Below are 15,415 nucleotides of genomic sequence, written 5' to 3'. Positions count from 1 at the left end.
TGACTGAACCTTATTTGTCATAACTCAGTTACTTCTTTGTAGGGATACTTCTCAGGGTTGGGCAGCATGAGCCACAAGTCACATGTCTCCTGCCCTTTAAAAGCTGTGTTTAATATGAGCCATAACACTGTGAATCAGATCATACAGTGCACAACATAATTACACGGGTATAATTTAGGCACTGGTTTACTGGTTGGAATTGGATTGATAATATGGATTGAGTCACATGAGTTATGTGTTGTATTCTTTCAGTCATGAACAGCAACATAAATTTATGTTTTGAATTTCCATGCCCAATGGAGGGGGCTGGTTTGAAAAGGCAACTATGAAGCTTTGTGACATTTGTAAAAGCAGGTCTGTTTACTAAATGATACACCTTAAGTTGTACCTTGCACAAAACGAAACTTGCAGCCCGGATACCTGGAGAACTAAAAATTAGATTGTTCATAATTTGGGAAATCGTCATCACTTTCACATTCCAGGAATATCGCTTTATAACAGCTAATATTTGTAACTGTATATTATATTTCAACTTTCTCAAAACTTCTTTATTCAAATTATTATTAGCAGTTTCTTATACTTTTAAATACAAATTACAAATGATACATACATACAAACTCAGACTTAAACAAATGTAGGGTTTTATTTACAACTAAAAGCAGCTAAAGGCTAACAAACAGAACTAAGCCACTTTTATCAGAAAATCAAAAACCTAGAACTAATTGGAGTAAAAAATAAAATAAAAGGTAGTAAGTGTTTAAGTCAACTAATGCAAAATGTGTCAAACAGTGTCCTTATAAAATAAACAGCCACTTTGTTAAACATGAATGTTTTGTTGAGAGAAAACTAAGAATCAGGGTCAAACACAGACTTTAGTGTTGTCAGACTCAGAATCTTAAACATGTTTTTTGTGTGTTTAACTCCTGTTGTTCTGCAAGGACTCTATAAGACTCTTGTTGTACTCATCGACCTGCTGGAAGACGTTCTTAGCAACTGAGTCGTAGTCACTCTCCTGAGATTTAGAGGCGATGACTGAAGCTGCAGTTAAGGAACAATCACCGGTGGAGACAATGGCTGACTTTAACAGGGATAGTGACGCTCATAGTGCTGTTTTTGACAAGACTAAAATTATGTAATAAAGAGATAAAGGGATTCCAGAAGGATACACTCTTTCATGACGAAGTTGTTCTGCTCCAAGTGCTGCCATTTCCTCTCAAGGTTAGCCAGCTACACACAAAGCACACAGACAAACAAAACAACACATTTAGTCTGTTGAAAGTTCATAACAACATTTAATTGTCCCTTTCCCTTCCTTGAGGGCACTTCAAAAGTGGGTAAAGCCCATTTCTACTGCTCTGTTGAACTAGGACAGAAAAGAGTTAAGGTGGTTGTTTCAGTGCTTATTTCAAATATACCTATTTTTCCATGCACTGTTAGAAATTGTTAGGTCAAGAAAATTTGATATGTTTGTCTAAAAAGAGAGTTTTGCAAACATAAATGTATTATTATCAGAAGTTTCTAACATGTAATATAAAATATATGTATTGCATTAATGTTGATATTAATGTGTAGCTTCTTTATATTTGTGTAATGTTTTTTTAAGCAACACTTACCTGAGCGTGAGTCTCGTTTTCTTGCAGTTTGGTCTTCAGAGCTTCATATTTCTGGTTCATGTCGTCCAGCAGCTGTTTGAATGAATCCCGTCGCAGAGACAGTGACACGCGGTCCTCCTGTAGTCTCTGTAACAGAACATCACCACTTTGGTTAGCCTACAGTTTAGCTGTCTTTAGCATATTGGAAACAGGGAGTTTGGAAGATTGTGTTGTGTGTTGTGTTTAACTAAAGAAATTAATGATCTACAGAGAGCTTATTGGGCTGATATTTCTAAAGTGCATGTACAGCTGTGTACAGCAGATTGATGTTTTCCACTAACAATACCGTGGCACATCCCTGCAGTTCAGCCTGTGTTACCTTTTTCTTCTCCTCTGCTTCGTGCCTCAGGGTGTCCAGGTCTCTGTAGGTGTGCAGCTCAGTCTCCATGGTGCTGACACGCTCCTTCAGGGTGCTGAGCTCACCTGTGATCTTCCCCTCCAGCTGCTGCACCTTCTCCAGGTCCTGCTGCAGGCGCTGGGACTCTGGTTGGAAGTTAGTAAAGGTACAGAGTGACAGTAGGCCAGATAGATGAAGATAGATAGATAGATAGATGAAGGTATAATTTACAGTGGTTTTGAATGTGTTTGTGTGTGTTACTGACCGGTTGTCAGTCCCCTGGCGGTGCTCTCTGACTGGACCACCTCCGTCTCCTTGCTGACCAGCACCTCCTGCATGTTCCTGAGCTCACTGGCTGTCACTCTATCCACCTGACGAAGCCGCAACATGTTCTACACACACAGAAAAAAAAATGAGTCTTCTCTACTAACCTTTCACACCTCTCCTTCCAATCTCCCCTTCCTCCTCACCCTGCTGCAGTGTTCTAGGAGTGAGACGATGTTCTCCTGGCACTGTGTCATCTTCTCCTGCTCCTTAGCCCTGGACTCCGGAAATGACTCAAGGTACCCTGACACAAAGGAAGAAATGAAAAAAGATACAGCCAGTCATGCAGATTCCTTTCATCTAATATGTGCAGGATTTAAGTATAATGTTTGGTGACTCCTGGTGGTGGTTTCTAAAACTGCAACTCCATATTCCCCAATTTAAGTTCATGTTTTTTTTTTTCAATTCCAAACCCTGCAGATATATTGATGGTGATATGACCAGTTATTAATTCAGTATACAGAAACCTAATGACCTAATGTCCTCTTCTTGCTTGGTTCTTATAACTAATTACTCATGAATGTCTCTCAATTACAATCTAACACTCAAAAGCGTTTAGAGTCATACCCAGGTTATCGTCATAAAATCACTGTTCTTTTTGATATTGTCAACCAAGTCTACTGAGGTCGTGTAATATTTTTTTACAAATGTTCAACTCACGATCCAGTTCCTCCTCTTTCTTCTTCAGCTCCTTGTATTTCTGCTGACACTCCCCTAATGGACAGACAAAAACGTGTTCATTCATATAGCTTGTGTGCAGAAGTTAGTTGATGAAAGACATTGAATCAAAAACATTCTAGATCAAAAATCCTGAAAGTCAACAGCTCCAGTGTCTCATTCATAAATATTAACTGGTAGTTTTTTGATAGTTCAGTCAGACAACTCACGTTGTGATACTTTTAAATGTTTATTGCAACAACAGAACATAGCATGCGATTTCCATCTAGGCTCTGACCTCATCACTCCTTGCGGATTTATTTTACATGCAGAAATTTGAGGAATGATATTATCTTAAACCCCCCTAGCCGGAGCCTGCAGGTGGAGGCTGGGGTGGTGGGGCTCATGTATTACTGCAGTACTGGTGCAGGGCAGCGGTGGCAATTATTTAAGTAACAGTAGAGCACCTTGGTCATAAAATTTCAACTGCGATGTGACATATTTCAGAGAGTGGCTTTTCAAAAGCTTATATTGGGGAGAAAAACTTGCAATACCCTGTGCTGTCTCTGAGTCCTGCTCCAGCTGATGGATCTCCTCCGAGATCTGTCGGATTCTGTCTCTGATCTCTTTGAGCCTGAACACACACACACACACACAAACACACAATACACAGAAACAAAATGAGTTACAAATTCAGATGCAAGCGATTTTGAGGCTAATATTTCACATGGTGTATGAGGCAAAACATATACAGGATTTATGAATAGGAAGCTCTCCAAACAACATGAATACATACTGTCTCTCCATGCTGGCGATCTCCTGGTTGTCCTCCTTCACCTGGAACACAGACCAAAAGCTTAGACAGTTTGTTAACTATTACTAACTCTTAAAATCTGTTTAATATAAAGGAAAACTTTTTCTTAGGTTTATAATAGAGCACATTTTCAGTGTGAGGTCATGCAGTCAGTGTGTCGTTGCACCGCCATAGTGTGTGTATAGTGTGACAACACTAATGGATCAGGGGAACCAAAACCACATCTGAAATTTAGATGAAATGTTGTTTTTTTTTGTCAAACAACAATATGTAGACTTTGCCCGGAGTGTAACTTATATTAGTCATTTGCCTTGATCGGGCTCTGGACTGATATTGAGTCTGCTTGTGAAGCTAACCTGCTTATTTAATCTGTCTCGTTCCTCCTGTGGGGAGCCCATGCTCTTGTGCTCCGCCTCCATGGCATCTCTCTTCGCCTCCAGCGCAGACAGAGTCTCATGCAGCCGAACCACTTCCTGCTTTATGTGCGAGTGGGCCAGCTCCTAAGGGGAATGTAAGATAAAACATGCTGCTTATACTATGTATATATCAATACTATAGATGATACAGCTGCCAATGCTGAGGAAGCAGCTACAGTTACACTACACCGCAATCAGATTTCAGTGGAAAGATATTTGTATTTGCTCCACATGAGTGTTTCCCTTTTTCTTAACCACTTTTCCTTTTTCACTGTCCTTTCCTATTGATTTAGGTCTTCATTCCTGAAATCAATTCAAGCTAAATCTGCCAAGAAAATCCATAAGTATTTCTCTACCCCCAAAAACATTATTCAGAAATGATATGCCCTGCTTGTTTTAACCAAACTCACTGCTTCATAGTCCTCCTTCCTGGTTATCAGGATGTCCAGCTCCTCCTGGAGAACAGTAAGCTCCTGCAAAACAAAAAAGAAACAAGAAAACAAGAGAGTACATTCATTTCAATTGGTGCAAAAGTGATCAACAGTATTGAACTGCAGTATGAGTAATATTGACCTGTTATTCCTACTGTAGTATCATGGAAACATTATACTGGTTTTGTCGCAGGCTGAATCTTTGCTAATCTTTTATGCTCACGTTATATTCAAAGTTGTTTATCTTATTTCATCCTGTAAGCAGTTGACATTAATTGAACTTTCCTCTTGTATCCCTCACTGCAACGGTAGAGTTCTTAAGTAATAGCAGAATCTTCACAGTATGAGGTTTAAACTTAATTAATACCTGCAGCAGATCCTCATTGGCTGTTGTCATGGTGAAATACTTCTCTTGCTTTGCGGCCGGCATCGCCTGAACAACCTCTTCAGCGACCCTCCTCTCCCTCCTGATCTCTTCCTCCATCGCCCTGATAGCCTCCTCTCTCCTGCAGAGCAAACAAAACAGTTTATTTAATATTTTATTTTTTGTTACTCTAAATGAGTAAATAGTTTCGGGAGGGGGGCACGTGACAAAAGGTCATAGGCCACATTTCAACCCCGGGCAGATAAGATTGATATTGAAGGATGTGAAGAAGGAAAGGTGTAAGGTTACTGCTTCTTTTATCCTGTACCTCTCTGCCTTACTTCCTTTCCTTGAATCCCCCTTATTTCTTCCCATGTTTTAAATTCTGAACTAATTACATCTGTCTGTCTTCACTCCCCATTCCCATCCATTACTGTAATTCCTTCTCCTTTCCTTATTTACTCTCATTCCTCAGCCTGTAATTCCTCCCCCCTTACAGCAGATTATGTAATTTGGAAAAATACTTGTCCTCAATCCTTAATCCTGAATTTGCTGCAATAGCTAAATGCTTTCCAGGCTGGGAGGCCTAAAGAAAGTTCCAACTAAAGCAAGACGGAATGGGAGAAAGTAGGTCTCAATTCATCAATCATAAATGTTTAGCTAACTGTGACAGTGTATGTCAGCCTTCAGGTTTTACAACATGGAACAAAGGTCATGTGCTGCGCTGGCTGAATCATGCTGACAGGTGATTTAAAGTTCATCGAGTGCAGGTAGAAGAACAGGTAAGTGTCTGGTTCTTATTTAGTAATATAGAATACTGACAGAATGAGATTAAGATCCGAAACATAATGAGATCACTACAGTATAGACAGTGATAAATCTTGTACTGTATGCAGGTTAAAGGTTATTAGACACACCTATATTCATTCAGAAAAGGAACAGGTGTGCTTGTTCTTCATTTAATGTTGATTTAAAGAAGTTAAGTGTGTTTAATTGTTATCTTTGTTTGAAAGATATTTGAATTATAGGAATATAGGAATTTAAGAGGCACTTCAGTGTAGATGTGTGAATGCAGCTGGTGGCTGTGTGATGTTCCTTTAAGTAGTACTCTCTGACTCAAAGAGTTCATATACCATAGTGTGATCAAAGCATATGATTTAAAGATCAATATATGTATCTTTGGAGGAAAAGTAAATCAAGAAGAATACCACGTTTGCAATGAGTAATGTTTATAGTTTGATTCAGGCGTTGAAATGGTTCTGTGCGATACCCCTTCACCATACTCAAAGTTTCTCTCGTTTAGTTACATTTATACTCAGTTTAGTTTCCAGGAGAGCATGCAGTCTAAGAGATCATCAAAAAGGAACTGAAGGACTAAGTTAGTATTTGCTTTACTAATAGTAATACTTAGTATTAGTACAGCAAAGTATTATATTAAATTGTAATTTATATGATTTAATGTGAAAAATACATTGATTGATTGATTGGTTGGGTCAGAAACTGCAACATACAAATAATTACTCATAATATCACATAACTGTTAGAGACTTCAGATATAATATTGTAGCTAACTCTTGAGAGGAAAAGAAACGTGTACTGTCCCTGTCAAATTAACAAACACTTAAATGATTAACATGAAAACCAGTTCTTTCATCCAGTAATGAGGATTTCATGAATCGGCTTCTACTCTAATTCTTCGAGTGTAAACACCCACATGATTTACAGAAACATACCACCATTTGCCCTGTCTCTGCCTTCCCCGTCTTCTTTCGAACACACCTCTCTCTACAAACTCTTCTCTCTATTTTTCTCTTGTGTGTTTAACTTAAATGTGGGCACCAGTAGAAGCCATGTGGTAGGGTAGGTACTATCAGCGTTGCCAATACCTGGAGCTTGCATGAACAGAGCCTGGGTCTGCTGAAGTTGATAATGCTGCTTGAGCTGCGGTGGTAGGTTAGGTTATTGGGATGAGGGAACAAGGGTTTCTTCACTGAGAGCTTATCCTTATCATTAGGGCACAAGTATCTTGTGTTTAATTCAAATGCCAGGAAATGTTCACTGGAATAAGAAAGCAGAATCAAAGTTCAGCTTTATGGGTAAAACATATCTCTGCAACAGCAAATAAATGTTACGGTAGACAATCTCCACAGAGTCTGCAATAAAAGAAATGTTTTAATGAGTAAACTTACAGGCTGCTGGTCTGAGCTACAAAACGATGTCAGCAGAATGTAAGAAGCAAAAAGCTGTCCCAGTGTTCAGGCAGGAAGACTGATCTGTTCAGCATCTGAAATAAACTAGAGTATTATTTTTTCCATGTAAAGCATTGATTACCCAGAGTGCTTTCTGTTTTTGGGGTAGGATCATGGAAAGGTGCTGGCAACCTGTTCTACTACTGTGGTTGACTACAGTGGTCGCAATAAATATACTGGGAAGTAATGCTGCAGTTGTGGATGAGACCAAACTGGTAAGAATTTCCTATTTTTCTCTTTGCAGTAACTGAAAATAACTTGATCCAGATCCAGAACACTCTGATCCAGAGCCCCATCTTGATTCCTGGATGACAAATTAAAAATTTGTTTTTATGTTCTACACTCTCTCAATCTGTCCCAGGTGAAGCAGGTGAAGAAACAGCTTCCTCAAGTCATTCCTTTTCGGGGCAACAGTTCCTCTGTTACCAAACTGGTGATTGAGGGCAGCCTTATTTCACTGAATAAGGCTGACAGACTGGCCCTGGCTAGTTATCCCGCACTAGTAGAACTGCACCTGGATGGGAACCGAGTGACCCATATACCAGCCAAGTACTTCTCTGTGGTGCCACACCTCAAAGTGCTGTCTCTGTCCAAGAACAACATCAGTAGGTAAATAAGAGAGCAATAGAGACACTAGCTTCCATTATACATACTACATTTTTATACATTGGAAAAGTGCTTTACATGTAATAATGTTGGGGATGTTCCATTTTTTTGTATTTATTAGCCAAGAGGGTGACTGTATCTCCCTAATAAGTATGACTGTTACACTATTTGTTCTACCACTGCTACAGTAATTACAACTAATCCTACTACTGGGTGTTTTCTGCAGCTTGGACCCAGAGTCTTTCTCTGGCCTAGATTTCCTGACAGAGCTGGACCTATCCAACAACCTGCTGACAAGTCTCCAAACACAGCTATTTAGAGGGCTCAAAAATCTACAGGTAATCCCCTAAATATCTGGCAATGTTCTGCTTCATACCTACGATGTAATAATCGTTCCAGATTTTAGGAAACTGTGTGTGTTATGAGGCTTTGACAGAATATTAGGTAACAAGTTTACAAAATCTTGGGTTGACCTGAACTTAATTCTTCAGGGTAGGAAATAAAACCTTACTAAGCAGATTTGTATTAAAGTGGATTTTTAATACGAGAGAGAAAAATCTGTGTAAGCCTAGCCAAGTAATAAAGTTTTTCCATTATAAATCCAGATTTGTTTATCACAAATCAATTAACCTGACCCTGTTTGATCCCATCAGCTCCTGAACCTGCAGGGAAACCCCTGGAACTGTTCCTGTCCACTGCTGAGCACCATTAAAGAGATCAAAACAGCAGGAGTTACTATTGGTAATGATTTTCTTTGTTACTAGTTCCAACTCACTGTATTAGGATTAGGATTGCCATTATGACCAAAAAGTGACCAGGGTGATTAAAAGATAAAAAACTACATATTGAAGTTAGATTAACTTAAAATGATAATCTCAAAGATTTTCATGTAAATAAATGTCACATCTATCGCTGATTGAGGTAACTCAATGGTGATTGAGCCTATGGCCCACTGATGAAACCCTTTTGCAGTATTACAGACTGGGTGTCTGTGGCAACTTTTGCGGAAAAAATCACAAGCGGTGCCCAGTTAGTGATGCGTTTTCCATCACCCAGCAGTGGTTGGTCTGCCAGAGAGGGTAGGCGGAGCTAAGCGGCTGCTTTTCCGGTCTCTGCAAGTGTTGCAAGTAATCACAGTAATCTACTATGGCTGATCAAACAAAGAAAAGATGGATGATTACAGATACAACTTCAACAATAAGTGAAAATCCAAAGAAAAAGAAACTAATTCGACGCTCAGATGAAGGCAAACAGTCTAAAATGGAAAGCGACCAACCGTGGACGTCACACATGCAACACTGTCTGGATATCTGGGAAGTGTGCTCCCACAATTACTGTTTATTGCCAAAGGTGCTGCCTAAGAGAACGAAACTGAGATCTTGGAGATTACATCTTTAAAGCATCCGTGTCCTGGCTTAAAGGGGCTTTAGTAAATGTTGTGTAATAAATTAATGTGTTACTTTTATGTGTGAAAGGCTCTGCAGGGGGACCACGAGTCATCTGTGCCTCCCCAGAAAAGCAGGCTGGAAGGGATCTTTTGGAGGCGACGGCTGCATGTTACTCATCGCCACCGCCCACCTTCAGCACAGCACCACAAAAACTACCAACACCTCTTAGTGTTAAGAAGTCTTGGGCCTCATCCACTATGCTGAAGACCACATTGAGCCAGGCCCACAACATCAACGAAGGTAGGACAAAGAGAGATGTCATTTTCAGATTTTTTTCTTCTGTATCCATCCTTCAAATACACATGTGGATATGCAGAGAGAACACAACAAGTCTAACAGCCTGATTCCTCTTCCCTGTCTCCTTCCCGAAATCCTTACTAGGCCCAACAACTGCGTCCGGCAACACATGGAAGTTCACAGCGTGCATTGCAGCCTTGGGACTGTGCACCTGCATGCTCATCGTGTGTGCCATAAAAGGGCCTTCCTTGTACAAGCTCTTCCACAACTACCGTCATCGGCGACTGACCTGCACTGAGGAAGAGGAGGATGGCGTTGTGTCAACTGTTTTCTCTAAGACAGGGAGGTACCTACACCATCAGACGTTCACCTTTGAGCGAGAGAACCGGCAGATAGAGGAGGCGGAAGAGGAGGAGGATGGGTATTTTGAAGATCCATACATCAAGAGGGAGGAATGACATGCAGGAGAGGAGACTCAACAGAAACATGAAGAAACAAACAGCTGCTAGTCACTTGTGTCTGTCAATCTGTCACTGGTGTAAACTATGTGCTTGCTGGGGGGCTGTTGTATGGTTCCCCCTCGATAGAATTATTTTACTATTTATTTTCTAAGCACTGTGTTGATTTTATCATTCTAGGTGTCACTTGTACTTTGTCCTTTCTGTTGCTAACTACTGTAAGATTGTTCTAATGCTTGATATCAAGCAATTTAATTTGCATCATTTCCACTTCGTGTCATTCCATTATTAACATGTAAGTAAACAGTGCACAGACGTAGTTATTTACTCAAAGATGCATACTCCAGAGGTACAATTTACAGACATAAGTCAGTAGACTCCTCCAATAATAAAAGAGTTTAGATGATCAGCTACACCCATTGTTAACAGGTGTATAAAATCCAGGACATCTCCATGGACATATATTTAGAATATCGAATAGGTTGTAAAGAGCTCTATGACTGTAAGTATGGCACAAGATGCCAACTTTTGCCACAAGTCTGTTTGTGTAATTCCGGCACTGTTAGATCTGACCTGGTCATCTGTAAATGCTTTTATTTTGAAGTGAAGGAGGCTGCGATGAATCACACTTCACTATCTGGAAGTCTGATGGGTAAATTTGGATTTTGCAGATATCAGGAAAACTCTAGATATCAGAATGCACAGTGTATTTGTCATGGTTTTGGCGAGGCCTCCTGGTTCCAGTGAAGTGTACACCGTAGCCCTTTGATGCGTCAAGCTTTGTTGCAACCGTTTAGGGACAGCTGCTGTACACAAAGTCAAACAACCTTCCTAAAAGAGTGGCAGTTTTAAGAGCTGCAAAGAGGGTCCAACTCCATACCCCCCCATGATTTTAGAATTGGATTTCCTACATGCTCTTAGAGGTGTGATGGTTAGGTTTTTACTGACTTTTTGGCCATGCACTGTACGTTCACAGATGTGTGCACTTATGGTTATGTATTAAAACTAAAATGATGTGCACTAGGCTTGTTTGCATGGCAGTCGTCTGAAGAGCCAGATTTCAAAGATGACACTCCAAGAAGCAAGTTATGATGTTTCTACAGTCACAAGAAGTTTGCTATTTGCTGTCTCTGGGTTAAACAGCAGTTCATTAGAGAATAAGAGCTTTTTAGGCTTTTGAGCCATTGAATTAGTCTTTCATTTTGTTTGTTTTTTACCCGGTGCTTATAGATAATAGGTCTACATACAGTATATCTTAGCTCATCTTATCTTTACCTTAGCTGCCACTGTTTTAAAGTATGTTTACAAGTGGGACAAAACAGGGATTCTTTCACCTTCTTGTGCAATGTAATGTTTACAGCCTTTTTGAAGATACTAAAAACTAAATATGTTGATTCTTGTTCAAATTGTTGTTTTACTGTCAAATACAGCTAAGATTCGTGAAGGCAAGTCTGTGATATTATAACAATTAAACAATCTAAACCTAAATCGATCGCTAATTGCATAAATAAATAAAAAATGTGTTTCATGCTTCCTTCTATTCAATTTGCCATTTATTTCTTATGAGACTTTTAAATTATAGATATGCAGCTAGTTAAATATAAGTTTAAGAACTTGATTTCCTAAAATAAATCATTGTCACAGTGATCTCAGGCAGTACAACTGTGTTTGAGAGAACAAGTACTTACTCTCTCCTCTCAGTGAAGATGCTGTCAATGCTTTCAGCCTCGCCGTCATTTTGGGCTTTCAACTAGATGGGAGGAGACGAAGAGAAATCACACCTTTGACATTTTAGTTTTTAAGCATGTCCTGTCAGTAACGTTACTATTTAGCGTATATGAAGTACTTACAATGTTGTAGTCATTGATCATTTCCTCCATCTCTGTGTTGGTGTTGAGCTTGTCCACCAGCTGAAACAACAAATAAATAATATACACAAATATGAATAACAACAACAAAAAAAGCTTCACATAAGTAGGAATGATCAATTGTTCAGCAAGGCAAAACAAAACAGCTTGTAATATAGCAGACATGTAAGCTTTTGTATTACTCTGCTAATATTCAAATGATGTTTAATTAGACATCTAAGAGCAAACATTTGCCATCATTAAGCTGCTGAAGTTTTTTACTGCCTGTTATTTGTTTGAGCTAATCCATATGTGTTTGTAGCCTCTGTTTTTACACTCACAGAAGGTAAAAAGAATAACTTTAAATCAATAGGAAGTGTAGAAATATGAGGATACTTTTTCCAGTTGCCACTTATCGAGCAAAATTACAGACAAAGGTAAACAAAGCTGTTTACCATGTTGTAGTCAGCAAGCTGGCCTTGCATATCCTTAATCTCAATAGCCAGGCCTTCTGCTCTGAAGGGGAAAAAGAACAACACAGGGTGGGATTCATTTATTTCTTTTTTTCCCTTTGTGCTATTATGCTTTAATTCCTTTAAAATGTACTATTAAAATGTATATTCTAATGTTCATATGTGATTTGGTAACACTAAGTGTATCAGAAAGATTAGCATTCAACATCATTTGTCTTACATTTCCTGACTGGAGAAGAAATGTGCTACTGTGATAGATTAAAAAACATTCCACAAATGTGCATGTGGTGATCCCTGTGATTACAGAATTCATGGTGTCAATATTAAATATTAGAACGACCACTAACCTCTTCTCGTAGGAAAGATAAACAGAGTTCTCCTGGTTGTAGTTGTCAATCTCTTTGTGCAGTTTGCTGGTCTCTGTAGTTAACTCGTTGATCTTACTCCTAACATCAAATCAACAAATAAAGTCACTTTTGAATAGTTATATTGATCCGTTTGTACAGCAGCAACATGCTGGAAACACCTGCCTTGTAGTGGAAAGCATTAGCAAGAAGGACTTAACATGGTTTACACAACAAATTAGTTGGTGACAGAAGAACTAAAAGTAGAATGATTTACCTAAGAAGGCCCAAGTAGTAAGACTTATCCAGAATCTGTCTCTGAGGTCCTTTGAACAAAAAAAAGAGGTGGTGGAGGAAGGAGAAACAGAGAGGTGAAACTTCATATGATAAAGCATCTGCCTTAACATCCACATGAAAAGAGTGGGCTGTCAACTCAAACTCACCTTTCATGCCAGTCTTCATCCCACTGAGTCCCTGCTGGGTCACAGGCCTGTCAGTCACTTTGATCTGTGCTGACAGGACTCCAGGGGTGGAGAGGGGGATGCCACCCCTCATACCAGGATGGCCGCTTGTACCTGGAACCATCTGGATAGAAAATAAAATAATAGAACTCCATCAGACTGGGTTTCTACTGCCTTTTATGAAAACGCAAGAACTTAAAGTTAAGGCTAGTTATCATCACAACAAACAGGTGCATCAGGTGTTCATCACAAACAGATCAGAAATTTACGCAGACACTTTTCTTGCACTACAAGTAGATGGTTTAGTTACATTTCCTAGAGGACACAAGTATTATAATAAAAAGTGCTGCACCCAGTGTGTTCTGTGTAAAGTCAGCCCGAAGAACTTTAGAAATGGAAAATATATATACATTTTGAGAGAGCTAAGTCAACCACTCAGTATGACAAAGGATATGCTGCGCTATATGTTGAAAGTGTAGAATCTGGCCATCATTCAACCATGGTAAACTAGCAGAGTATTGTTTATGCTCACAAAAAGAGAATGTGTATCTCAAAGCTTAAATGCATTCAAGCTAAAGTTGACTTACCCCAGTTGCAACACGAATAGCTGTAGGAGGAGGTCGAATGGCTGTTGGAGGTCTTCCAGCTCCAGGGACCACAGATCCACTGCGGCTTGCTGGGCGGCCCATGCCAGAGGGAGGCCGCTGGCTCGCCATGATGCCTAAAATCTGTGGATATATCAAGGAGAAATTAAACAAATTCCCACAACCTAGTGCTGCTGTAATAGCCCAGTGCTTGTTAGTATAGTTTGTATGCTGGTGATAGCATCAAGGAAGACAGTGAGCCGGAAATTTGAACGGTTTATGTATACTTCCTATGGCCTTTTTTCACAGCGGACATTTTGGAGGAAAAGCACAGGTGTTAATAATAACTTTAACAATGGTTCAGGTGTCTGAGAAAGCCATGACAGGCAGTCTGCATGCACACAACCAGGACCATGAAATTGAAGCAGCTAAATGGAATACAGCCATCATTAATGCTTCTAAAAACACCTGCGCTTTTCCTACTGTGATATGCTAAAAAAGTGTTCTGTGAAAAAGGCCTACATTAACCTCACTACCTTTAACTGGTCTGCCACAAGTGCCAAACCTGATTCAGTTATTACAGTGTGAGTTATTGAGGAAAAGTGAGAACATATAGTGCAGAGTATCTCCAAGTAAACCTAAACTATATGCAAGGGCAGAATAGTTGGATTGAGTGGGGGGAAAAGATGAGGAACCTCACACCTAATGTTTAATGTAAAAGTATAATCCATATACTTTTATACAATATGGGAAGTAACTTCCCATATCTTAAGCAGACCTTTAGGCTCTTATTGCATCCAAACAGACACTGTGGTTAACTTTTTTTTGTACATAGTATTGTTGATTTGGCTCATGAACCAAGACCAGTCACATATCAAATGTACTTGTATCCCTGATGCCAAGTTGTAGCAGTTATACGACCCGTTCTGTGATTGTAACGATTGAAAACGAGTATGTTAGCATAAAACACATATTTTAAAGGATGCAAGCGAACAAAAAAGTTATATAGCTCGATTACCATGCAACATTACCTTACCAAGCTTCCAAAATATTTGTCAATGGTGTATTAACTTTATTTGTACCACCACATCGTTAGCGTACGACAAAGATAGTATTAACTGTGGCAACGACTGGGAAAGTAAACTCTAGCTAAACTAATTTCACTTGTTTTGAATATAATGTTCATTTGAGCCATTTAGTTTGCCAACCGCCGTTACCGATACTCAACTTCGCTAATTGTTAGCTATTTGCTTAAATAGCGTAGATAAGCTAGCAAAAGCTTCTTACCTTCAACTGCACTCGTTCTTTGTCGTTTTCGTCGATAGTTTAAGTCTTTAAAGTGTCCTGCTGTCTTGACTGTTTAATTTCTTCTTTTCCCAAAGAGGATAATTAACTAACGATAGCTAGCTTCGTGGTAAGAAAGGCAGTGACTTGAGATGATGTTGTCGTTACCCCAGTAACCGTCTTCTTCTACTTCTTCTCCTAAACTTAGGCAGAGTAGTAGTTGTAACAGTAGAGTGTGCTGCTGCCCCGCATCGCCCAACAGCGGAAATACATGCTGACCACATACCAGTTAATGGGCGAGTGATAATCTGCATTCTCCAACACATTCTCCCTCTGTTTTCGGTTATTTTGCTAGATTTACTGCTGTATCATTAATTAAAGAGGGAAAGGAAGAAACGGTAAAGAGGTGAACGGTGCTATATTTTGTAA

At 39.4% G+C, this 15,415-nt stretch overlaps 2 protein-coding genes across 2 annotated transcripts; one reads left to right on the top strand and one right to left on the bottom strand.

The window, feature by feature from the left end:
• Positions 1–733: 733 nt before the first annotated feature.
• On the bottom strand, positions 734–15,133 carry ift74 (intraflagellar transport 74). The gene is made up of 20 exons (XM_069667502.1): positions 14,990–15,133; positions 13,706–13,846; positions 13,101–13,242; positions 12,935–12,983; positions 12,661–12,759; positions 12,296–12,356; positions 11,844–11,903; positions 11,682–11,743; positions 4,999–5,137; positions 4,611–4,673; positions 4,141–4,284; positions 3,767–3,807; positions 3,525–3,604; positions 2,974–3,027; positions 2,460–2,557; positions 2,255–2,381; positions 1,972–2,135; positions 1,614–1,739; positions 1,167–1,227; positions 734–1,032 (listed from the first exon to the last, which is right to left on the bottom strand). The coding sequence occupies exons 2-20, from the start codon at positions 13,832–13,834 to the stop codon at positions 917–919; spliced, it is 1,815 nt and encodes a 604-aa protein (XP_069523603.1). The 5' UTR covers positions 13,835–13,846; positions 14,990–15,133; the 3' UTR covers positions 734–916.
• LOC138595776 (leucine-rich repeat-containing protein 19-like) lies at positions 7,358–9,993 on the top strand. The gene is made up of 6 exons (XM_069667188.1): positions 7,358–7,459; positions 7,606–7,853; positions 8,077–8,188; positions 8,504–8,591; positions 9,326–9,538; positions 9,680–9,993. Exons 1-6 carry the CDS (start codon positions 7,358–7,360, stop codon positions 9,991–9,993), a joined length of 1,077 nt encoding a protein of 358 aa, XP_069523289.1.
• Positions 15,134–15,415: the final 282 nt, after the last annotated feature.

The sequence above is a fragment of the Semicossyphus pulcher genome, unplaced genomic scaffold (assembly GCF_022749685.1).
Source record: "Semicossyphus pulcher isolate SPU_LCO1_2020_fin unplaced genomic scaffold, fSemPul1.0.p SCAF_18, whole genome shotgun sequence".
Taxonomy (NCBI): Eukaryota; Metazoa; Chordata; class Actinopteri; order Labriformes; family Labridae; genus Semicossyphus; species Semicossyphus pulcher.
Note: the sequence above shows the minus strand (reverse complement) of the source record. Positions and strands in the feature narration are given on the sequence as shown.